Raw genomic sequence first — 25571 nt, 5'->3', positions numbered from 1 at the left:
TGAAATCTTTCCGGGGTAGTTGGCTTTCAGTAGCTGTCTCCCTCAGGCCAGCTGCACGCAGGTGGGGACCGTGTTGGGGGCAAACCATGGATACTAGAAAAGTTTAAAAAGGTAAGTGTTCATGCTTTTCATAAGTTAAAATCTTTACCCCTTTCATGTAAAAGTGACAGAAACCCATCAAAGATCATGGGAGGAGTCATTATTAAGAACTTTGCTGGTTTAAAGAATTGTCATTTTCCTGGCATCATGTGGACATCAGAGCAGAGGGCAAGGCTGTTTGGATTCCACCTGAGCACCAGGAAGACTATAGCTGAAAATGGGTACTGCACCCTCAGAAATAAAGGCCATTGGCGATGAGGAACAGCTGTCTGCACGAAAAGGGTAGAGCACCAGGAATCGGAAGGTCAGAAGAGAGGGACAAGAGGAAGGAGAAGGATACACTACCCTGAGTGCAGGATCTACAGGCAGAAGCGAAGCTTCCTGGAGATGACTGAGAACCAAAGGAGACGGCAATGCTCTAGGCAGTTCGTCAGAGACATCTGTGCCCTCGTCAGTACAGACCTCTGCAGCGTCTCACTGGCAGTTGCACACTGGTACATCACCCACTTGACAGATTCTTCACCAAGGCTGGACAATAAATCAGATTCACAACTGATGGGTATTGCAGACTCAGAGATACTGGGTCTGGTACCTAGACCTGAAATACCCTCCTGCAAGGGTTGCGGTCAATGTAGTTGTCTACCCCGCTCTCCATAACGTGGCCCTCTAGAGAAGTGTGGACCTTGTGGATAGTAAGGCCCTGGAAGGGGACAGCTCATAGTGGGAGGAGCAGGAGGGTAATAGAGGGGGAGGAATTGGAGGCATAGGGAGATGATGCTGACACAGAGGTGCCTCTACTGTATGATAAGCCTGCCACGATCTGGGAAGAAGACCTCCCTCCTCTCCCTCATGAGTGCCTGGCCTCCAGCTCCTCTGTGACAGCTCGCTTCCCTGTGGTGCAGTGGCATCCTTTGGCACAAACACACTCACTCAGGCCAACCAGCAGTCTTAATGATGGCTGTCTTGGGTGTTTGAAACCTGACTCCATTCCTGCCTCCAATAACCTTATGGAGACAAGTTCCCTGTCTAATTATCAGTTAAGGGCTCGTCCCCATGAAAATTCAAACTTCAGTCAGTTTTCCACTGGAGGTGGATTTCTGACACAAAAACAGGCCGGTCTCCTGTTTCCTGCCTTGGTGGCAAAATCTGGCCTTGCATGTTTCACTAATTCTTCTAGCTCACTCTTGGTGTTGGTTTCATCCCGTTTTTGTGTAGGGCCTTGGGAAGTTTTATTTACTTTACAAATCTAATTATCCTTTATTTTAGAGTGCTGCTGAGGAATCTGTCGGGCAAAGCAACTGCATGGTTTGGCATGTGAATTTAGAGGCTCTTCCTTCTTGGATAACAAAAGAAATAGAGAAGGTAAAGACCACTGAATTAAAAATAGGGAATTCTGGAAGTACATAATTGGTCACCTTTTGAAGGCGTGGTTATTGTTTTGGGTGCAACCCGTCATCAAAACTGGGTTTAGCGTTTTTCTTTTTTCTAATACTTTCTGGTTGTTTGACACTAACAGAGATTTGACTTAAGCTAATAACTGAAAAATGTTTCTGAATTACATGCTACTTTTTCCGCCATACTATGGCATCTTGTTAAACCAGTGTTTTACGAACTACAATGTTGCAATGTTAATTACATGGGTTCAGGTTGTTTTATAGTCTTGACTGACATTTTTACTCAAATGTATGAGCTACATTTTTAAGATGCTTTTTTAAGATAGCATATAGTTCTGCTATACTTGCATCACTCCAAAGGAAAGAATGACATTCTCATAATGCTTCATTTAACATCATGTAGAGTATAGGTTCATTGGCTGGTCAGGGTTTAGAAAATGCTCATAGAGTCTATTGAACAGTGTTAATACTGCAAGAGACACAAACCTGGAGCTGTCTCTCTAAGTCAGTAATTAAAGCTCTAGACAGAAGTTTTGCTTATATTTTATGAGAGGGAATGATATTTCCAGATGACACACTCTCAGATGGGGAGACTGTAGGAGACCTCACTTTACTATTACTGAGCTCAGTTATAGGTCTTTTTCTAATTCTAATTGTTTAGTGATGGTTTTACTTCTTATTCTACAGCTAAATTATTACATCATGCCTCATCCATAACCTTCACTATTGGAAAACACTGATTTACATCAACTCAACATTCCAAGCATTAGGTATCATAGCAAAAGCTGCATTTATATGTACAGAAAAGATAAGTATATTGTTGTCAAACAGGTAATGCTACACAAGATATACAAGGCTGCCTTGTATGACAATAGTTGGTGCAGCCTTCCAAACTGAAGCATAGCAACCGATCATTGGTGACCTATGGAATTTCAGAGTGTTAGATTTTAAATACCAAGAGCACAACTTTACTTTGTGACTATAGAGCTCTTTCCTGGATCAATAGTCACAATTGCAGCCAGGTGGTATAATAAAGTACTGCTGCTGACGATGGATAATTCAGCCACCTGTAGGATACTCTTTCGAGTTATCAACAGTCACAGATTGCAACTCTTTCGAGTACAATCACAGTTCTTGGTTTCCGGGAGTGGGACATGAACCCACAACCCTCTGATTCAAAGGCGAGGGTGCTATGAACTGAGCCACAGCTGACACCTAGTTGTACTCTTAGTGTATCCTGTTTTGCATTGGTGAGGAAAACATACTATCCTGGGGAAGAATTTCTTCCTTTGATGCTTAAGTGTACTTCTGCATGATAAATCACCTAAATCTTCAGTGAAAATCTGCAGACTACAATGATACTCTTCCTCTCTAAACAGAACATTATGAATGTGTTGTCTAACTTGGAATGGAGCAGGGAAAAATAATTTGGGAAGTACTGTTTATATCAGCTTCATGTTAAGTATCATTATTCAATACCAAAAGGGTTAGTAAATCAATGAAAACTAATTAAATAAAGGGAATGATGTAGAGTACTGGTCTAGCAATTTAGAAATGGTAAATTCAAACCTCAACACTGCAATTTGTAGAATTGAATTCAGTTGATCTGATCAACTGGCCTGCTACCATACTTAGCAATCTTAGCAAGTCCCATGCTATGTAGTTGACTTAGTCCCTAAGGGCAATTAGCATTGACATGTTGCACTGTTACATTGCCTTTCAGGGGAATCATTGAGTGAAGATGACCCACTACATATTAGTGCTATTGTACACTACACAGGGATAGAATTAAATACAGTATCTCACTCCATCTTTTCTGATCTCATTTATGGGTAAACTCTACAAGCATAACATATGGAAAGGGAACGTGTGAGTATTTTACCCAACAAAGAGGAGAGAAAAACTGGAGGGTATTCCAAACTCAACAAGGTTGATTCACTTAAGCAATGACTAATGAACAAATTATTTGCCAAGCTCCTCAGTTCAGGGAATAGTAGGGAAGCATATGGCAGTGGGGAAAAAATATCTTGCAAAAATGGGATGGAAACAGTAAGTAAAATGCATCAGTAGTAAAGATCTTGCATGATTAGTGCTTTTTCAATGTCTAAATATAAAATAAAGTTTGTAACTTGTAACAATGAAAATGGATTAGAAGAAGACATTGATGCATCAGCAGGATACAACCAAACTGATTAAATTGCATATTTAATGAAGTAAATAGTAAGTACCAATTTTACTATTCTTGGATCTGTCTTTTGTTGCTATGTTTACTTTGATAATAGGAGAGGGACTCTTAGCCTTTACTCCAGTTTTGTCTTTTAACAATATAGGTTCTTTCATTAACTTTCCACTGAGTACTAATTTCAGTAGCAGTTTAGAATTATTTTTCTTAACTACTGACGTTTTGCTGTGTTATATTGAGGAAATCATTAATGTAAAGACTTGAAATTATTAATTGTACAGTTCTGGTTTGAGAAGGCCTAATTTTTATTTCGGCTACATTAAAAAGGCAGTTTACATTTGAATCATATGCTTAAGATGTCTTTTTTTTATTCATTTGCCATCTTATCTGAGTACTGTAGGAGATTTATAACTATGGTAGTTGTTTTGCAACTTTCCAACCCCTTTGCATACCAGGTGGACTAGGTGGTCACCATACAGAGCAAAAGTGAGTCCAAACTTCTGTTTTGTCTTTGATTGCAGTGACTTAGTTTACAACACATCAGTGAAATTCCATTTTAAAATCTTATTTTAATAGTTAGGTCACAAGAACGGCTTTGTCAAATGTGTAGGCTATGTGCTGTTGTGTTACGCAAATGGATCTAGTAACTCAATTTTTCATCAGAGGGTCACAAATTGTTGCTGCATGCCTGTACTACATTTGGAGAAAGAGTGGAATTAACATGGGTGGGCTATATGTGTTGTAGAGTCAAGTTACGCAATTTTCCGCATTATTTTGAAAACTGATAAAGTTAAACATTCTGTTATTTTTGGGTGGGGAGGGGTGAACTGTGGCATGATTGTGACAAGGAAAGAGATTCAATTTGGGGTAGAACCCAGATCTGTCGAGTTTCTGACTTTTTGAACTCTCCCAACAAATTTGTTCACTGTTTGGGGACCAGTGGACTTTTTATGCTTACCCAACCCCTACCCCACCAGCATTGCACAGTTAATGTGTTTGTATATCATGGGGTGTTTTCAGGCTACTGTAGAAATTTTACTCTGCTTGCCTCTGGAAGCAGGCGTGAACCTTGTGATTCTTGAGAAAGCACCCCTCCCACCAAAAAAACTGAACACAAAGGTGTGGAGGAATTTAAATTTACAAGTTGCCTCACCCCCTCTCTCAAGGAGAAAACATCAGGCAAATGAGATATGGGGAGCTACCACCTACTGTCAGCACAAGCCTAAATCCCTTATGTCCATCCTTCATTCAAGTTGGGTTATTCACTCCCTTATCCCCCACACATGATAGCGGAGTGGTGGGCTCATTAAAGCAACTGATTACCTTTAATTCCACCATCACCCAAAGGGGCTGGCAGTCAGGGAGCAGCAATAGGCTCTTGGGTAACAGCTGCAATTCTGCTGACCAGCCTATTGGAGGGAGGGTGCGATAGTACGTGTCTCCAATGTATGGTCCCCATACCTTATCAGTGAAGTCCTGTGGCTTATGGAGAATTCTTTCAGAAATGTAAAAAAAATCATTGGGGCCCTTCCAACCCATTTAAGTATTGCTTTTCACCTGGTGATGAATTTTGCTTTCCAGCAGCAGTAGGCCCCACATTGCTGGGGTGATTTCTGCTGAGAATTCGTTTGCATAAAGAATCAACCGGTTGGGATTAATGCAGATTTGGTGCAGGGGTCTCTCTCTGACTCTCTTCTAATAAGAGGATGCCAATATAATTCATAAGTTTTGTTGTCATGATTATCTATTTTAAGTTGGTATATATTTGCTCTTGAAAAGGCTTCTACTTTGTAAAAGGAAGTCTTTCTCATATTGAGAAACATATATATATTTTAAGTGGGTATATATTTGCTCTTGAAAAGGCTTCTACTTTGTAAAAAGAAGTCTTTCTCATATTGAGAAACATATATATTTATTTCATTATATTTGTTTCATAGAATCACAGAATTGTGACAGTGCAGAGAAGGCCATTCAATCCACTGTGTCTGCACTGGCTCTCCGAATGAGCAATTCATTTAGTGCCCTTCACCTGCCTTCTCCTGTAACCCTGCAAATCCTCCATTTTGAATGCTTCAGTTGAACCTGTCTTCACCACACTTTCAGGCAGTGCAACCCAGACCTTTAACCACTTGCTGCATTAATTTTTTTTTTTCGTATATTGCTTTTGTTTTTAATGTCAATTATTTTAAATCTGTGGTCTCTTGATCTCGATCCTTTTGCGAGTGGCTATGATTTCTCCTTACCTCCTTTGTAATTATTTTACATGTTATATTCAGATGTAATTTTTTCAATGAATCTTGTAATCACTCTCCCTCCATAGCACAGTGACAGAGTCCCTTCAATGACAATTGAGGGATTTAATTTGCGTTTTTAAAGGTAACTTACAGACCGCAGATTTTTGAATTTTCTTACATCAACAATACCGAGCATTTGTACTTCCTTTCCATTAGAGTTTTAATACTCAGAACTTTCATAGGATTATTTAGTTCCACGAAATTGACTATATTGAGCAAGTCTTCACAAATTTCTAGAATATAGCTGAGAACACAAACCTGTACAACATTATCTCTATTTAGGCTGGAGAAGGATGCAAATTAGAATACTTTAACATGATAACACAACATAAGAAATAGGAGTAGGATTAGACCATATGCCTACTGTCGGCCTGCTCCACCATTCAATACAATCATGACTGACCTTGAGCTTCAGCTCCACTTCCCTGCCTGCTCCCCATATTCCTTGATTCCCTGAGAGACCAAAATCTATCTATTCCAGCCTTAAATGTATTCAATGATGGAGCATCCACTGCCCTCTGGGGCAGAGAATTCCAAAGATTCACAACTCTTTGGGTGAAGTAATTTCCTCTCATCTTAGTCCTAAACGATTGGCCCCTTATCCTGAGACTGTGCCTCCGTGTTTTAGATTCCCCGACCAGCAGAAACAATCTCTCAGCATCGATCCTATCAAGCCCCTTCAGAATTTTGTATGTTTCAATGAGAGTGCCTCTCATTCTTCTAAACTTCAGAGAAAATAGACCCAGCTTGCTGAGCATCTCAACATAGGACAACCCCCTCATCCCAGGGATCAATTTAGTGAACCTTGCTGTACCAAAGTAAGTATTGTGACAAATATCCACCCACTGTGATCAGGATGTAATTGGTGCCATTTCTAAATAAATAAAGATTTTTCTACAGGCATAAAATGGATGGAACATAACAGCATTTGTTTTCACCAAATAATTTTCTAAGAGTTTAAATGCTTTTTCCATCTGTGGAGCATCTATACAGCATTTTAATTAACATGTATTTTTGGGCTGCAAATCAATTGAGTTTTTAGTATTTGTAGGTTAGGGATTTTGTTTTGGGATCTTGTTGAAAGCTTACACTGCATGTAGTCTTACAGTCTGGTCTCAGTGACATACATGTGGATATTTCTTTGTATTCATAAAGCCACTTGCTTATTCATTGTTAAAGGCGGCTTTGTACATTTCTTTTTCATTTGACATGAAATAGTTTGGAATTTTCAGGCACTACCGAATAATTCTATTATAACTGACAACTGTATTTGTAAAATCTGCTGCTATGTTATGTATTGTAAAACAACACAATCTGCTACATCAGGTGTCTCGGCCTCACTGTTATGTGGACTTTTCTGTGCTGTGCTAGATTCCACATTACACATAGAAAAGAAAAGCTGACCTTGTGAATTGTATGAAAGAGTTTATGTGGCCTATTTCCCGCTTTTTTTTGTTACAATAACCAGATTGTTGTCTATTTCTTCTCCATAGTCATGGTGGACAATTGGGAAGCTGAACTGCCTGCACTGTGGGGCCCGCCTGGGGGATTTTAACTTTGTCAGCAATGCTAAGTGCCCTTGTGGGCAAGCAGTGACTGTACATATTTGTAAGAGCCGTACTGACTATGAAGCACCACGTTTAATCAGAATAATTGAACCTGCAAAGGTGAAATCTCTACAGAAAGTACGGTACGTGTACAAATTAGAAACTGTGGAGAACATGGAGCGTGGGACAGAAAACGTCATGTCTCACCACAGGCATAAAGAATTTTTACATCATTCAAGAAAGATGGATCGTGAAAGAATAACTGAAGCACTTTGTCTGGAGGCAAGATCAGGCAGTCGAGGAATGGTAGAAGTTGACAGCAATGAATTTAACTTCAAAGCAGCTTATCCACAGCCATGGTCTTCTGCTTCACAGCCTCTGAGAGCCAGATGTACAATGATAGGTTTTCATAAAAAGTCTCACAGTCTGGATTTTAGCAGCACAAACTCAAAGGATGCAGCTGTTAGTTTTTCTAGCATACATGGATTGTGCCCGCAATCTTCATCTTGTGGAATTATAATGCATCACATTGGTGAGATTGCAAGCCCTAGACAGTTTCCATTGGCAGAAGGTGCTAACCTGCAGCTACCTGTATCTGAAGAATCCAACAGTTCTGCCTTTCAGAGGCCATACAGTCGAGAGTCTGATTTTGTGTCATGTTCTCAATCGTTCAATAATAGTCTCGTAGAAGAAGCGCAAGAGGATTTAGGTCCTGGGCCATCTGTGCTAAGACATTGCAGGAGCAAAGTTGCCAATGTTTCTGCCACTGTCAGAGGTTGGTCACCTGACTCGAGTACTGAAGCAAGTGACATAGAGGAGTGGGAGGAGGGACATGATGCAGGCACAAGCAACCTTTGTAACGATTCAGCACCATGCGTTCCCTTATTCTCCACTCTAGGTGAAAGAACACTGAGTAAAAGACAGAGAAACAAACTTAAAAATTTGAAAAGAAAACAACGGAAACGAGAGCGATGGCATCAGAGCAAGTTGAAGGAGCCAAAACAGGTGAGTGCTTGAAAGCCTGAACCATTCTACATTCATCCAGGTAATGCTAATGCCAGGCAGAACATTAGGAAAAATCATTTATTAATATTTGAAGAGCATCACCGGCAACATAATTTTCATTTAAATTCTGAATAGAAAATTCAATTATTTTGGAAAGCAAAGGCTGTATTTTGATGGTGATGATCTAAATTCACATTTTAAAAGCAGTCGTTGGACAAAATTTTTTGTTTATTTAGTTTTTTTTGCAATTTTTGAAACAAATGCAGTTTATTTTTTATAGAGAACAACATTGTAAAATGCTCTGTAATTTTTAGTGCTGAATGTTAAGAGGATATTCTGGAGGTTGTGGGATATATAAGGCTGGAAATTCCATTTGGTTTCAGCTAAAGCTGTCATGTTATTCTGGCAGTGCAGGGAGAGGATGTGGAGAAAGTGCTCTGTAAGTGTGTCTTTGGCAATTGCTGGACAACTCCAGGAATGTTGAGTAGCTCGCCTTGTATAGGCCTAGTAGAAGGTTGGGCCTGCTAAAGGCAGATACAAGTCCTGTTGTTCACCTTAAGACTGTACAAAGAAAACAGGAAATCTGAAGCTTGAACCATTTATAATAGAAGTCTGTAGTGAAGGTAAGCATATCTTCATGCAGTGGATTAAAGATTGAGCACTGTTTTCTTTGAAGGTTGGTATTTTGGAGAGCCTTTAGTATAGGATTTAAATACTAGAATGTGTATTTGAAAAAGCAGTTAAATGGGGAATGGTAGGATTTTGACTCAGCAACAAGGAAGAAACAGCAATATATGTCCAAGCGTGGATGTGTGTGATGGAAGGGAGCTTGCTGCTAATGGCACACTCATTACGCTCTTATGATTTTGCGTGGTAATATTTGCTGATGAAACACTCTTGATGTGCTGTTGCAGTGTTTTTTTTAGATCATATTTACTACAACTACAGTGTGCTGATGGCGGGTATTGAGTTCAGTGGCAGGAACTAATTTGTGCTGGATTGTGTTGAACTTTTTCAGTTGATGCAGCTGTATTAACTAGGTGAACACTCCTGATTTAAATTTTTTTTATGGTAGATTCACTGAAACACTTAACCACAAAGTACCTCTGATCTGTTCTTGCACCATAATTATTAATATGCCTGGCATTGAAGCTTCTGGTTAAAGGTGACCCCATGGATGTTGATGGTGGGGTGGGTTGGGTGGTGCTTGGCATTAGTGATGCCATTGAAGGTCAGGGGAATACGTTTGGATTTTCTGTAGTTGGGGATGGTTATTATCTGTCAAATCATGGTACAAATGCATTGCATGAAGATTTTGCTCTAGACTCTTTATACTGATATGTTAGGATGGCTTTATCATTGTAATTATAAAATAATGTAGTTAGCAATTAACACTGCCATTGAAACAATTATTAAATCTGTACTTTAGGCTCGCTTACATTGTCTCCTTTTCTTATTTCTTCTGTTTGTCTGAGTCTTTGAAACTAGTGATCTGCAAAAGCAAAATCAATTTTTTGAGTCAAGGTCGGGTTGTTTTAAATTGGTTTTCTGATTGGATAAAACTGTGCTTTTCTGTCTGTTTCTTTATATAATTGTATGAAATGTTTGTTTAATCTTATTTAATTAACAGTGACAGGTTACACTTCTCACATCTTAGCTTAGCAGAATGGACAAGCATCTCAACCGCCTAGTTAGGAAAATTCATCAAAATACAATTTTGTTTACAGCACTTGGTGATGTTATTATTAATATAAATGTTTATCTTGATATAATCTAAAATGAGATTGAAGATGTTATATGTCAAATTTGGCTCCCATGCTGATAGGAAATGCATTGCTTGATTTGTTGCTAAAACATCAGAAGCCAAATATCTCAAAATAAACTACTGAGAATTGCATGTCTATCACTCCCTCACCAGCCTAGTTGGTGTCAATAAACGCCTGCCTTAGTTATTTTGACTTCAGATTTCCCTTACTAAGTGCTACAATTTTAGAAAGTTCTGAGATGATACAGTAAAGGAATGCAACATGGATGACAACAGATCAGAATTGGATTGTATCTGCAGGAGCCTACTTGGTGGCCTTTTGCGTTCCAGGTTTTCTTGTGTACCTCCAGCTGGATACTTAAGATGGGGTCCTATATGCACAATGTAGCTGGTGGCATTGAATCCCAAATGATTCAAATGTGGTAAAATTTAGTTCTTCATTGATAAGCCAATTACATTTAAAATAGCTGCCCCTTTAAATTTAACTCCATTTTAGCACTTCAGTGTATCCAATTGTCCCTCTAAAATGCAGTCCAGTGATTATTCCAGTTATTGTTTTTTTTATGGAGGAATGTTGAGTAGTATATTGTTTAGTATTCTTAAAATGTGATTTTCAGATTAGGTTTTCCACATTAAATAAGCTTTGAATTTACTTCTGGAAATGTCCAAGAGGAAGAGTTTCTACTTTGGGTGCAATCGGTGTTTTGGTTGTACCTAAAATGTTACCTGTTTTTAAGAAGTGTATTTTTTCTTGAATTTGTGTTGAAACTGATTTGCATAATAGTGAATATAAAATCTGCTGTGGATCCACCAGTGTAATCGGGCAGTGCTTTAAAACATAATTTGAAAAAAAAAATTGCTTTGAATATATATCTTGATATGTTTGAATGGTAATTTGATGCAGTTTGATTAATGCAGCTGATAATGGGACTCAGAAAAAATAAGTGACACTGATTGAAAACAATCACTTATGAATAATCTGATTTTAAATGACTGAAAATGCCATTTAAAAATATATAGAGCCATTTTCTAGTTATATTAGAATACGCTAGTTAGTTTCTTAGTAAATTAAAACAATTAATTCAAAAACTTTTTAAATGTGCATATTGTGCTCAAAAGAATCAGCATAATTTTTAGCGCCTCCATGAATGCCTACAAATGGAAACACCCAATGTTGATTAACTTATCCAGGGGGCTTGGCCAGTTTATTGGGCAGGGAGGGCTTCTAACTTTTTAAAACTAGCACGAAAGATTGTGGAAACTCAGTTTGTGCCAAACATGATTTGTGCTTCAAGTTCTATAATTTCTTTGCATGCACTACGTAAATTTCAGGTGAATTGTGCCAAAAAATTCCAACTGAGTGGAAATGCTACCCCAAATAACAGCGGAAAAAATTAAAAGCTTAATTCCCCATGTAGAGCCTTATCATCTCAGAACTTTCCCGTATTAAGGGATCTAGCAATTATCTCAGTTAGCCCAGAGTCACTACATTAGGTAGAGAAGTTGGCCAGAGTTTAACTTATGTTTGCTGTATAGTGAACCCTGCTAAAAGGCAAATGTGTCGGCAGCAGATAAGTGCAAGAAAGTGTTTTTGGGTTGAAAAGTCTGCCAACTTTCCCAGGCTTATACATCAAGGATGTCCAGTTAGAATAATACTTGTGAAACCATGCCTTTGGGAGGATATGGGGAGGGGAGAAAGTAAGAATAAAGAGTTGAAAAGAAAACTTAGGGAAGGATTTTACCGTCGATGAGCAGGGGCGGGGCCTGCTCACTGACGCATAAAATGACGTAGGATGACGTCGGGCGGAACTCCTGACGTCACCCCGCCCATTTAAATTTTCAGGAAGGTGGGGGCGCAGCAAAATCAACTGCGCGCCCGCCGATTTGTCAATGGCCAATTGAGGCATTGACAGATCAATTATAGTACTTAGTGGACCTGCCCGTCCAACCTTGAGGTTGGCGGGCAGGCCAGGAGCTCCGGCAGCAACTAGAAAAAACATGAAACCTCATCCACCGGCGGGATGAGGTTTCATGTAGGATTTTAAAAATTTTAATCAACTTGATATGGAAAATATGAACATGTCCCAACTCATGTGACATTGTCACATAAGGGGACATGTAAGGGAAATTTTATTTTTCTATTTTTGACTTTTTTACATTTACAGATGATCTCCCTGAGGTTGCACTTAGCCTCAGGGAGATGAGTGCACTCTTTTGTACGCATGCGCGAAAGAGCGCACTCTGGATTTTAGGGATTCCCCCCGCCCACATAGGGAGTGCATAGCACTTCTGTGCGGACGTCATGCTGGGCGGGCCTTAATTGGCCCGCCCACGTAAAATGGCGCCGCGCCTCCAATGGGGGGCGCCAATCGGACGAGCGCCTGCACATGCCCGCCCATCAACATCCCCCCCCCCCCCCCCCCCCCCCGCCCCCGTGGGGGGAAAATTCTGCCCTTAGGTTGGGATTTTATAGCCCCGGCTGTCGCTGGGATCATCTGGTCCCACCAGAAGTCAATTGACTTTTGGCTGGTCCACCGAACCTCCCACAGCAGGCCCCACTGCGACAGGGCCAGAAAATCCCGGCCTTAACCTTCAGTTAATCCAGATTAATGTTGAGCTGCTTCACCTGGCCTTGCGTAAATTTATATAATAAAGAGCTCTTTTTGTAGTAGTGAACTTATGAACTATTACATATTGCATATTAATAGAAGTTTGCAAAACTTCTAATGTGTATTGCTGAAATATGTAAAACCATCTCAGAAAAAATTACATTCTGTAAGTATGTGGTAAGTTTAAGAAAGCCAGGCTTTAATTGTCTGTTGATCCCTGCAGTGCTGTATACCATTTTTATACCATGCTCTGAAAAGCTGTAGAAGTACAACTTTCTATTAAGGAACAACACGCTGTGAGCCTTCCTACGTGCACCATTTGATTATATATCATGGAACTCATAATAGTTGTAAATATAATGATAGCAGCCAAACTAACATGGCATGCTGTAAGAAACAAAGGAAACAGATCAAGTGCTGGAAATTGTATGAAAGCATACACTTAGAATGCAGAGGCAGTATGAAAGAGAAGAGATGTACAAGTTTGAATTTTGCTTTCAACCCCTCCTGTTCATAGCATAATATGTGGCTGTAAAAAAAAAATGCACTTGTGTGTGTAAACCATATGATCCTGCAGAACAAAATAAATATTGCTAATGTTTTTTGTTTCTGTGCTCTGAAACTTTTAGACAGACTGTAGTCTATGTGACTAGTGTATCTACATATATCCTAGAGGCCTAATGCAGGTAAAAACATTGGGCTAATTTTTATTTTATGTGCTCCTGCTACATTTGAATTTGGACACATGCTATTTTCACGATTATCTATCCATTACTTTTAATAAACAAATTTGTGAGGTGTGTAAATTGGGAACGTGCCTAAATTCCAAATGTACGCTGTTGGTGCATGAGCTCTGTGTTGGTAGTATTAAAGATGACTTTGTAGAAACAACTTATTGAATTATATTCAGCTATAAGCTTAGGGAGTATGCCAAAATGAAACGTTTTCCCATAGCCTTAATTTGGTATATCTGTTTTAACTCAGTGAAGTTAAAAACTAAGCTGCCATCAAGAGTCATGTTCCAACATAACTCGATAACAAATGAGAGGATTTGCCAGTAGTTTCCAAAGCAAATTGAAACAAGTTCATGGTGTGTGATTTGCTCAAATATATGTATGATTGCCAATTACCTTTTTGAACTCAGCTGACAATTATTCAAATTTAGGAAGCTTGTCAGTGGTTTTCAAGGATAGTGAGGACATGATTGATCTGCACCTCAACTCCATTCACCTGCCTTCGCTCTATTCCCTGACACCCTTACCTAACAAATATAAATGTTAGTTTTGAAAGCTCTAGCTTCCCAAATATCCAAACCCTTTTTGAGGAGATAACTCCAGATTTATTCTATCCTTTGCGTGAAAAAGTGTTCATTCCATGCCTGAATGGGTTAGTTCTAATTCTAAGATTATGCCTTCTGACCTTGATTCCCCAACCAGAGAAAATAGGTTTTCCATATCTACCCTTTCAAATCCTTTTAACTTTTTGAATACCTCAATCAGATCACCCTTTAATTTCCTACACTCCAGGGAATACAAGTCAAGTTTATGCAACCTGACCTCAGTTTAACCTTCTAAGTCCCTGTAACATTCTGGTGAATCTACACTGCATCCTCTCCAAGGCCAATATATCCTTCCTGAGGTGTGGTGCTCAAAATTGAACGCAGTATTCCAATGTGGTCTCACTAAGACTCTAAAACTAAAGGATTACTTCCCACTTTTGTATTGCAGCTCCTTTGAGATAAAGGCCAACATTCCATGAGCTTTTTTGTACCTGTATACTGACCCATAATGATTTGTGTACTTGTACTCCTAAATCTCTGTTTCTTTCCAGTTCCCAGTGCCATACCATTTATAAAATTAACTAGTTTATTTTTCTTAAATTCCAAAGAGGATGACCTTGCACTTGGACTCTGTTTTTTCCATAGTTTTTCTCACTCACATGATCTGTCTATGTACGAATTAGGAGCTGGAGCAGGCCACTTGGCCCCTCGAGCCACAAGCTGATCTGAATGTAACCTCGACCCCACATTCCTGCCTACCCCCGATAATCTTTCACCTCTTGTTAATCAAGAATCTACCTAGCTCTGCCTTAAAAATATTCAAAGACTCTGCTTCCACCACCTTTTGAGGAAGAGAGTTCCAAGAACTCTTAACCCTCTGAGGGAAAAAAATTCTCCTCATCTGTCTTAAATGAGCGACCCCTTATTTTTAAACAGTGACCCTTAGTTCTAGATTCTCCCACAAGAGGTAACATCTTTTCCACATCAACCCTGTCAAAGCCCCTCAGGATCTTAAAAGTTTCAATTAAGTCACCTCTTGCTCTTCTAAACTCCAGTGGATACAAGCCTAGCCTGTCCAGCCTTTCCTCATAAGACAACCCGCCCATTCCTGGTATTAGTCTAGTAAACCTTCTCTGAACTGCTTCTAATGCATTTACATCTCTCTTTAAATAAGGAGACCCGTACTGTACACAATACCACAGATGTGGTCTCACCAATGCCCTGTACAACTGAAGCATAACCTCCTTACTTTTATAATCAATTCCCATCAGAATAAATGCTAACATTCCATTAGCTTTCCTAATTACCTGCTGTACCTGCATACTAGCCTTTTGTGATTTATGCATTAGGACACCCAGATCTGAATCTGAACTCCTCAATCTCTGCCCATTTGTATAATAAGCTTTTTTATTCTTCCTGCCAAAATGAATGATTTCACATTTGTCCACATTATACTCGATTTGCCAGATATTTGCCACTCACAGCCTGTCTATGTAACTTTGTAGTCTCCTTATGTCCTCTTCCAATTTACTTTCCTACCTATTTTGTGTCATTAGCAAATTTAGCAATCATTCCTTCGGTCCCTTCATCCCAGTTTATATAAATTGTAAAAGGTTGAGGCCCCGGCACTGATCCCTGTGGCACACCACTCGTCACATCCAGCCAACCAGTAAAAGACCCATTTATGCCAACTCTCTGCTTCCTGTTAGCAAGCCATTCTTGATTTTTGCAACATCAGAATGTTGTACTCAAGATCACTTGAACTACTGTGACTGTTTAAAAACTAACTATAGCTATTTATCTTGTGATCCAAAATGATGGAATCAAGTTTAAGTCCTGGTATCTGGTATTTTATCGAAAAAGAGCTTCTTTGTGTTTTGTTGGAAAAAAGCCAACCAAAATTGCAAAATCTATGTTGGTGATACTAAGAATAACAAATTAAAATAGCATACCTTTAGGCGCTTTACATCACATCACATCAAACAGAGATACAAAATTAAGGCCTGTCAAGGTTGGCTTGAAATAGACAGAATGCCAGATCAATGGGACAGTCTCGAAAGAGCTTAGTACACCAACAACCAAACAGTGATAAAGTTGACATGAGTACTTCACAGTTTTTTTCCTCTGTGGAAACCTTTAGTTCAGTTCAGCTTCATTTACCTCTTCCCAATTAAAGGATGTTCTAAATTTCTTTTGATGAATCATGCTCTTAGAAAGAGTTGGTTGTTATTCCTGATAATGTACTTTTTTCATAGATTGGAAACATAGAATATCATTTTGTTAAGTTGGGGCTCTTAGTATTCAAAAGTTGTTGGACAAACAACTATTTTGTTGATAAGCATATTTTCATATCCACATGATTTGTACTGGCATTTTTTTAATTCATTCATGGGATGTTTGCGTTGCTGGCTGGGCCAGCATTTATTTCCCATCCCTAATTGCCTGTGAGAAGGTGGTGGTGAGCTGCCGCCTTGAACCACTGCAGTCCATGTAGTGTAGATACACCCACAGTACTGTTAGGAAGGGAGTTCCAGGATTTTAACCCAGTGACAGTGAAGGAACGGCGATGTATTTCCAAGTCAGGATGGTGAGTGGCTTAGAGGGGAATTTCCAGGTGGTCGTGTCTCCATGTGTCTCTTGTCCTTGTCCTTCTAGATGGTAGTGGTCATGGGTTTGCAAGGTTCTGTTTAGGAGCCTTGGTGAATTCCTGCAGTGCATCTTGTAGATGGTACACGCTGCTGCTGCTGCGTGTTGGTGGTTGAGGGAGTTAATGTTTGTGGAAGGGGTGCCAATCAAGCGGGCTGCTTTTTCCTGGATGGTGTCAAGCTTCTTGAGTGTTGTTGAAGCTGCACTCATCCAGGCAAGTGGAGAGTATTCCACCACACTCCTGACTTGTGCCTTGTAGATGGTGGACAGGCTTTGGGGAGTCAGGAGGTGGGTTACTCGCTGCAGGATTCCTAGCCTCTGACCTGCTCTTGTAGCCACAGTATTTATATGGCTAGTCCAGTTCAGTTTCTGGTCAATGGTAACCCCCAGGATGTTGATAGTGGGGGATTCAGTGATGGTAACGCCATTGAACATCAAGGGACGGTGATTAGATTCTCTCTTGTTGGAGATGGTCATTGCCTGGCACTTGTGACCATTTGCAGTTTCAGAACAGCGTGGAGCTTATTATTTCTCATTGTCTTGGCAACTAGATGCTGCCTCCATGGGAAGCTCTCTTTGCAGTTTCCGTGTTTAGATTCTGAATTTGCATTAATCCAGAGCAGGGTAATCCAGCACCCGGACAGTAAAATAAGTGGATAGCCCATCAGCAACTGGAGCTCAACTGAGAGCTTTAGATGTCTAGATTTTTAACTGTTCCAGAAGAATAACAGCACAGGGTGATGTTTTCAGGATGATGTGGCCATATTTTGTGTTCCATCTACCCTGTTAAATCCCTGTACCCTTAATTAGCAAGGACCTTAAAATGTAATGCTAATGAAATCTCCTGCCACAGGGTCAGCTGTTGTTCAGTGGGTAGTGCTGTCACCTCTTGTGGGTTCAGTCCTATTCCAGAGACTTGAACACAAAATTCCAGGCTGACATTCTAGTGCAATACTAAGGGAGTGCTATAAAGTGGATGTGAAAGGTCCTATGGCAATATTTCAAGTAAGAGCAGGGGAGTTATCCTGCCCAATAATCTCAAAATCACAAAAAGCTAACATAAAATTCAGCAGGTAATAAGGAAGGCAAATGGAATGTTGGCCTTTATTTCAAGGGGAATGGAGTATAAAGATAGGGAAGTCTTGCTAAAACTATATAAGGCACTATTTAGACCACACCTAGGATACTGTGAACAATTTTGGTCCCCTTATCTAAGGAAAGATATACTGGCATTGGAGGCAGTCCAGAGAAGGTTCACTAGGTTGATCCCGGGTATGCAGGGATTTTCTTATGAGGTGAGGTTGAGTAGGTTGGGCCTGTACTCAATTGAAGTTTAGAAGAATGAGAGGCGACGTTATTGAAACATATAAGATTCTTAGAGGGCTCGACAGGGTAGATGCTGAGAGGCTGTTTCCCCCTGTGGGAGAGTCTAGGACCAGAGGGCATAACCTCAGAGTGAGGGGTCGCCCATTTAAGACAGATGAGCAGGAATTTCTTCTGAGAGTAGTGAATCTGTGGAACTCTTTACTGCAAAGGGCTATAGAGGCTGGGTCTTTAAGTATATTGAGGGCTGAGATAGATGGATCTTTAATCAGTAGGGGAATCGAGGGTTATGGGGAAGAGGCAGGAAAGTGGAATTGAGGTTTATCAGATTAGCCATGATCTCATTGATGGGTCGAATAGCCTACTTCTGCTCCTTCGCCTTATGGTATTATACTTATCTCTTAATCAATATCAGTCAAAAAACAGTCAGGTTATTGTCAGATTACTGTTTTTGGGAGCTTGCTGCGCTTCCTGCATCACAACAATAACTACAATAATAACAATCACTTCAAATGTACTTAATTGCCTGTTTAAAAATTAAATAAATAAATAGATTTCTACCTTGGACTCAATAGGCTTCCTCCTGAGTAGTAATGACTCATGACCCTGTCATATCTTGGACCGCTATTATTACGACCACAGTGAATATTAATTGCTGAGCAAGCCAAATCTCAGCGGGAAACTTGTCTTACTGATCATAATGTTTTTTTTTGTATTTTGAAAATGAGTGAAAGAACCACTGATCCCAGAAGTGTAGAATCCCAGTAACACTTTTAGGATTTTAAACTTAAGATTTATTAACAAGATTAAAGTTACACAGTTAAAACAGTCTTACAAAACATCACCCCCAAAAAACACATTTGGTCAGAACACAAAAGTAAACTACTTGGCTGCAGCTCCCTTATAGATTTTTAACTATAAGAATCCAGTAATATTGCCCAAGGCAATAATTGCTGTCACTTTAGTAAGGGTATGCTGCATGACTTCTCACTCTCTTTCACTCTGCTGTGGAAACCCAAGAAAGTTCAGAAAACAAACTGCTGTCTGAGACAAAGACTTTTCTGGTCTCACTGGATGGCTGTTTCAGATCTCTCATCTTTTCTCAGCACAGAGCTGGTCTCAGGACATCTCCCCCACACAGGCACCACAACTCAACTAAACATCTTTCCTTAAATATTTTTTTTCCCTTTCATCTTAGATTCCATTGTCACAAACACTTGTCCAAATATAAAAATCTTTCCTAGTGCCTCCACTTTCGGGTCAAATAAAATTTAATAACCTTCCCTTGTTTGTTTATGAAACCGTTGCAAGCTGTCAAATGGCACTCGCTTAGCAATAACCTGCTCACTGGTGCTCAGTTTGGGCTCTGCCAGGGCCACTCAGCTCCTGACCTCAATGCACCCTTGTTCCAAACATGGATAAAACAGCTGACCTCAGGAGGTGAGGTGAGAGTTGACATCAAGACAGCACTTGACCGAGTGTGGCATTAAGGAGCTCAAGAAAAACTGGAGTCAGTGGGAATTGGGGGAAAACTCTCTGCTGGTTGGAGTCATTCTAAGTAAGGAAGACAGTTGTGGTTGTTGGAGGTCAATCATTTCAGTCCCAGGACATTGCTGCAGGAGTTCCTCAGGATAGTGTCCGAGGGCCAACCATCTTTAGCTGCTTCATTAATGACCTTCCTTCCATCATAAGGTCAGAGTGGGGATGTTTGCTGATGATTACACAATGTTCAGCACCCACTTGTCTCCTCATAATGAAGCAGACCATGTCCAAATGCAGCAAGAGCTGGACAGTATCCAGGCTTACGCTGACAAGTGGCGAGTAACATTCATGTCACAAAGTGCCAGGCAATTACCATTTCCAAATAAGAGAGAATCTAACCATCTCCCCGTGATGATGGCATTACCACCACTGAACCCCCACTATCGACATCCTGGGGGTTACCATTGACCAGAAGCGTAACTGGAGCAACAATGTAAATACTGTGGCTACAAGAGCAGCTCAGAGGCTGGGAATTCTGCAGCAAGTAACACCTCCTGACTCTCCAAAGCCTGTCTGCCATCTTCAAGGCAAAAGTCAGGACAGTTGGAATACTCTGTGCTTACCTGGTTGAGTGCAGTTCCAACAACACTCAAGAAGCTCAACACCATCGAGGACAAAGCAGCCTGCTTGACTGGCACCCCATTAACCACCTTAAGGATTCACTCCCTTCACCTAGTTACATTGTGGCAGCAGTGTGTACCATCGAAAATATGCACTGCAGCAACTCACCAAGGCTGCTTCAACAGCACCTTGCAAACCCGCAACCTCTAACACTTTGGAGGTCGAGGGCAGCAGAAGCATGGGAACACCACCACCTGCAAGTTCTCCGCCAAGCCACACACCGTCCTGGCTTGGAACAATATCGCTGTTCCTTCACTGTCATGAGATCAAAAGCCTGGAACTCCCTCCCTAACAGCACTGTGGATGTACCTACGCCACATGAACTGCAGCGGTTCAAGAAGGCAGCTCAGCACCACCTTTTTGAGGGCATTTATGGATCGGCAATAAATGCTGACCTAGTCAGTGACATCCACATCCGTGAAAGAATAAATTTTTAAAAAAGGCTGCGTTCGCCATGCATGTGCAGTTGTACTGTTTTATTCCATGACCTCATCACGAGCGATGGAGTAGGCAGTGGCCAGGAGCAAAGATGCTTATCAAACAGCAATTAAAGACAGTGATTAAAAAGCCTCACCTTCTCCGAGTTGGTGGGGCAGAGGGAAGGAATGGAGCTAGGGATCGGAATGGGGAGGGAGGGGAGGCTTCTGATCCACCTGGTGATGGCTGAAATTCCGGATTACAACTTCCATATACCACCTTTGGAGCTCCAGGACTTCTTTTGGTTGGATCTTATTCAGATCCTAAAGCCGTTCACCCAGTTTCTGAGCCCAGCGGTGTGCAGGCAGTCAGGGCGCGGCTTCCGGAACCTCTTCCCCATTAACCCAGGCTTGTCATGAGGAAGAAGCCCCGGAGCCACAAATGTGGGATATGGAGGCCGTAATCCAGAATTGTGGCCGTCACTGGGTAAGTCAGAAGCGTCCCCATCCCGAACCCTGGAAACTGCGGGGAGGCCGTGCTCGGACTCCCCGCTGCCACTGGGAAGGTGATGGTGTCGTGGTATTGTCGCAGGAGTAGTAATCCGGAGACCCAGGGTAATGTTCTGGGGACCTGGGTTCGAATCCTGTCATGGCAGATGGTGGAATTTGAATTCAATAAAAAAAAAAGAAACCATTGTCGATTGTTGTAAAAACCCATCTGGTTCACTAATGTCCTTTAGGGAAGAAAATCTGCTCTTCTTACCTGGTCTTGCCTACATGTGACTCCAGATCCACAGCAATGTGGTTGACTCTTAAATGCCCCCTGAACTAGGCTCACTGGGGATGGGTAATAAATGCTGGCCTGGCTAACGACACCCACATCCCATGCACGAATAAAAAAAAAGAAACTGGCTGAATGTCTTCAGGATCCAAATAAGATCCAACCAGCACTGTGTCTCCTGCAAATGACGCTGTTGGTTTTCTGTGCCTGCGCGGCCAAGTGCGTATCCGTGGCCATCTAGCGTTGGCAGGAGATAGTGATTTTTAAAGATAAGGCCTTCAGACCAAACATTGTACTTGATGAAGCAAGCAGTGGGGATTATCTACCAGCAGAGGGCACTGGATTTCATTTGAGTTTCTGCGGTATAATAATAGTGGCTCTTCTGCAGTTCATTTCATGGGGGAATGTTTAAAAAAAATTCTAACTCGCAAAATTAAGTTTGTTGGAAAATCATCTTATTTGTCCTTTACGTTTTTTACCTGGTTTGTTCGATGCTTTTGCTCCATCCCATGAGGTTTTCTATTTCTTCCTTTGCTTTAGTTTATTTTGTTCCTGTCTTATTTGATTTGTGTGATAGGATTTTTTTTAATGTGTTAAAGTTTAAAATTTTGCAGTAAAGAGACCTAGTCAACAAACTCTTTCACTACCTATCGAGTATGGTCTGGTGTCATGGAGGCAGCACTATAAGCTTTACAGAAAATTTAATGTTATTTACTGCTTTCCAGAGATGAGGTTTTGTTTTTGCTTTGTTAATGATAATGGCAGAGTTGTTGTGGTTAACTGTAGGCGTAGTGATTAAAATAATTGTTTGGTTAAGTAGATCTGGAGCTGGGACAGGTGTGCCAAAATTTAATGGGGTAACATGGAGGATCCACAAACCTCCCTGTCTGCATTTCTGGTTTTGCACACACTACATGTAAAAGTTTGTAAAAATCACTCTGAAGTATTGGCTTCAGTCCATCAACAGTACTGTGCAGCCACACTAAGGCCTGCCTGAGCCCAGACAAGCAATGGCTTAGTCTGCGATCACAACAGGCAAGAGCACTTTGGGATAGAGCAGTTTGAACCAGACTAGACTCAGTCAGATAGGTAAAACAACAATATATAGATAAAAACAAAAAACTGCGGATGCTGGAAATCAAAACAAAAACAAAAATACCTGGAAAAACTCAGCAGGTCTGGCAGCATCGGCGGAGAAGAAGAAAGTTGATGTTTCGAGTCCTCATGACCCTTCAACAGAACTAAGTAAAAATAGGAGAGGGGTGAAATATAAGCTGGTTTAAGGTGGGGGTGGGTAGGGGGAGAGAAGTGGGGGGTGATTGTAGGGACAAGCAGTGATGGGAGCAGATAAACAAAAGATGTCACAGACAAAAGAACAAAGAGGTGTTGAAGGTGGTGATATTATCTAAAAGAATGTGCTAATTAAGAATGGATGGCAGGACACGCAAGGTACAGATAGCTCTAGTGGGGGTGGGGTGAAATAAGACTAAAAGGGCATAAAAGGTATAGATTTAAAAATAATGGAAATAGGTGGGAAAAGAAAAATCTATATAAATTATTGGAAAAAACAAAAGGGAGGGGGAAGAAACGGAAAGGGGGTGGGGATGGAGGAGGGAGTTCAAGATCTAAAGTTGTTGAACTCAATATTCAGTCCGGAAGGCTGTAAAATGCCTAGTCGGAAGATGAGGTGCTGTTCCTCCAGTTTGCGTTGAGCTTCACTGGAACAATGCAGCAAGCCAAGGACAGACATGTGGGCAAGAGAGCAAGGTGGAGTGTTAAAATGGCAAGCGACAGGGAGGTCTGGGTCATTCTTGCGGACAGACCGAAGGTGTTCTGCAAAGCGGTTACCCAGTCTGCGTTTGGTCTCTCCAATGTAGAGGAGACCGCATTGGGAGCAACGAATGCAGTAGACTAAGTTGGGGGAAATGCAAGTGAAATGCTGCTTCACTTGAAAGGAGTGTTTGGGCCCTTGGACGGTGAGGAGAGCGGAAGTGAAGGGGCAGGTGTTGCATATTTTGCGCATGCATGGGGAGGTGCCGTAGGTGGGGTTTGAGGAGTAGGGGGTGATGGAGGAGTGGACCAGGGTGTCACGGAGGGAATGATCCCTACGGAATGCCGCCAGGGGGGGTGAAGGGAAGATGTGTTTGGTGGTGGCATCATGCTGGAGTTGGCGGAAATGGCGGAGGATGATCCTTTGAATGCGGAGGCTGGTGGGGTGATAAGTGAGGACAAGGGGGACCCTATCATGTTTCTGGGAGGGAGGAGAAGGCGTTATAACAATATATAGAGCTCCAGCCAAACAGAATCTCTGACCCAGGGACTCAGAAAGTGGTCAAAGCAGGAGCAGAGACAGCAGCCACAGAACCAAACTCAAAGCACCAGACCCCGCAGCTTTTTAGGAAAGTACTTAAGTGGAATTTTGACAGGAGATGGACAGTTTAATGCTATTTTTTCTTTTATGCTTTTACATGTTTATTGCATTATAAATTGTAATATTTGACTATGTAATGAACTAGCTGACTGAAAAAGTGGCGGTTAAAAAATAAATTTACGAAAAATGTTTTGAGCAGTTCAGTTCAGTTTCTTTTTAATGGGTAATTTGACTTTTTACTTTGCTCTGCTTTTTGAAATTTTAGCAGATCAGCTGAAAAAATAGCCCAGACTTTTAAAATGTCTCTGATAGGAAGTACTAGAACATGCAACTGTACCATTTTTATAATGAGTCGATCTGCTCTGCGTTGCTTACGGTGAAATTTACAACAGTTGAGGTGTTATGAAATCTGGTGCACATCGTGTTATCAAAGCCACTGACTTTGTTCTACGCTCCTCAGATTTCCAGAACAATTGTGGCTATGATTGCTTATATGTTCCTTTAGCCATGTACTTGATTTTTATTTCATTACCTTTTCAAAATAGTCACTTAGTAGCACAGAACTTGAGTATTGCTGATAAAGAGAGTCATGCTTTTGAAGCTTTTTGTCTTGGTCACATCAGGATAGACACAAGAGTGCCAAATTTCAAAGGGAGCAACAATTTATACTGCATGAGAAAAAGGCACTGATTTGTTGGCAAGTTGAGGCATTGCCATGGAGAATGTACCAAGGAAATATTGTCCCCCATGCTTTTGCTTAATTCACAAAACGTGCAATGCCTGGGCGTGCTCTTTTTGTCTGAAGAGGGCAGGTTCTTGCATATGAATATATGTAGCTTCTCACAAGCATGAGTGAGCTACTTTGCGAGCCCGACTGATAAATCTTAAATTGGTTTGCGCAATTGCAGATCCACGTCTAATGTCAGATATTATGTTCTGAGTTTTGCAGCATATTTAGGTTGAATACTGCTGGTACTCTGCCTATTGCGCGTTGCCCAAGGTGCTGTTTGATATGATCTACCAGTTGCTGGGGTAAAAGCAAAAGTTATATGCTTACACCATTTGCAGTCTGTAAATCTGAAGAAATTGTGGGATGAGGAGTAAGTGGGATGTGAGCAAGAAGATTAATTATGAGCATACAGTCACCTTCAATGGTTTCAGCCTCACTGCTAGCCAAGGCCTCTGCCATGGCTGTGCAAATAATGGTGAGCACCATCTCCACCATCAGGGTATGGGCATGCAGCCAAGTCTCTTCCCCCACCAGTGATCACCTGCTGCTCCTGGTCATGCACCAAGATATCCTGCAAGAGAGAGAAGGAAGTGTGTCAGTGAGTGTGGTGCAATATGTTTGGATGAATTGGCTGTCATTGTTAAATAGCTTGCAGTGAATACAAGCTGTAAGGTGTGGGTATGTGGTTTGCAGCACTGCTAAGTGTGTGAGGGTGAGGTGAAGCTCTGAAAGTTAGGTATGAGTTGTGTTTGGTAGTGTGTGATGAAGTTGTGCATTGAGTAGTGTGTGAGGTCAGTGGTGCAGTTGGTAGAATATAACATTTGAAAATGCACTTTTAGACATTGAACACCTGTGTGAGATCATTACATTTTTTTTTACAGCACTGCATCCAGGTCCTCAGGCCTAGACTCCTGACAGTGACCTTCATAAAGTTTGTATGGAAGGTCTCCTGGCCCCCGATGGATAG

The 25571-nt window shown here is 41.0% G+C and overlaps 1 protein-coding gene across 2 annotated transcripts in view; it reads left to right on the top strand.

The window, feature by feature from the left end:
- The window catches only part of rnf180a (ring finger protein 180a), a 167532-nt gene that overhangs the window by 17088 nt on the left and 124873 nt on the right, over window positions 1-25571 (top strand). For both annotated transcript variants that reach the window (XM_078549007.1, XM_078548999.1), the window contains 2 exons: window positions 1366-1461; window positions 7463-8521. In XM_078549007.1, coding sequence (XP_078405133.1) covers window positions 1366-1461; window positions 7463-8521 — 1155 coding nt within the window. The remainder of the gene's footprint in view (window positions 1-1365; window positions 1462-7462; window positions 8522-25571) is intronic.

Source organism: Cetorhinus maximus, chromosome 1, assembly GCF_964194155.1.
Source record: "Cetorhinus maximus chromosome 1, sCetMax3.hap1.1, whole genome shotgun sequence".
NCBI lineage: Eukaryota > Metazoa > Chordata > Chondrichthyes > Lamniformes > Cetorhinidae > Cetorhinus > Cetorhinus maximus.
Note: the sequence above shows the minus strand (reverse complement) of the source record. Positions and strands in the feature narration are given on the sequence as shown.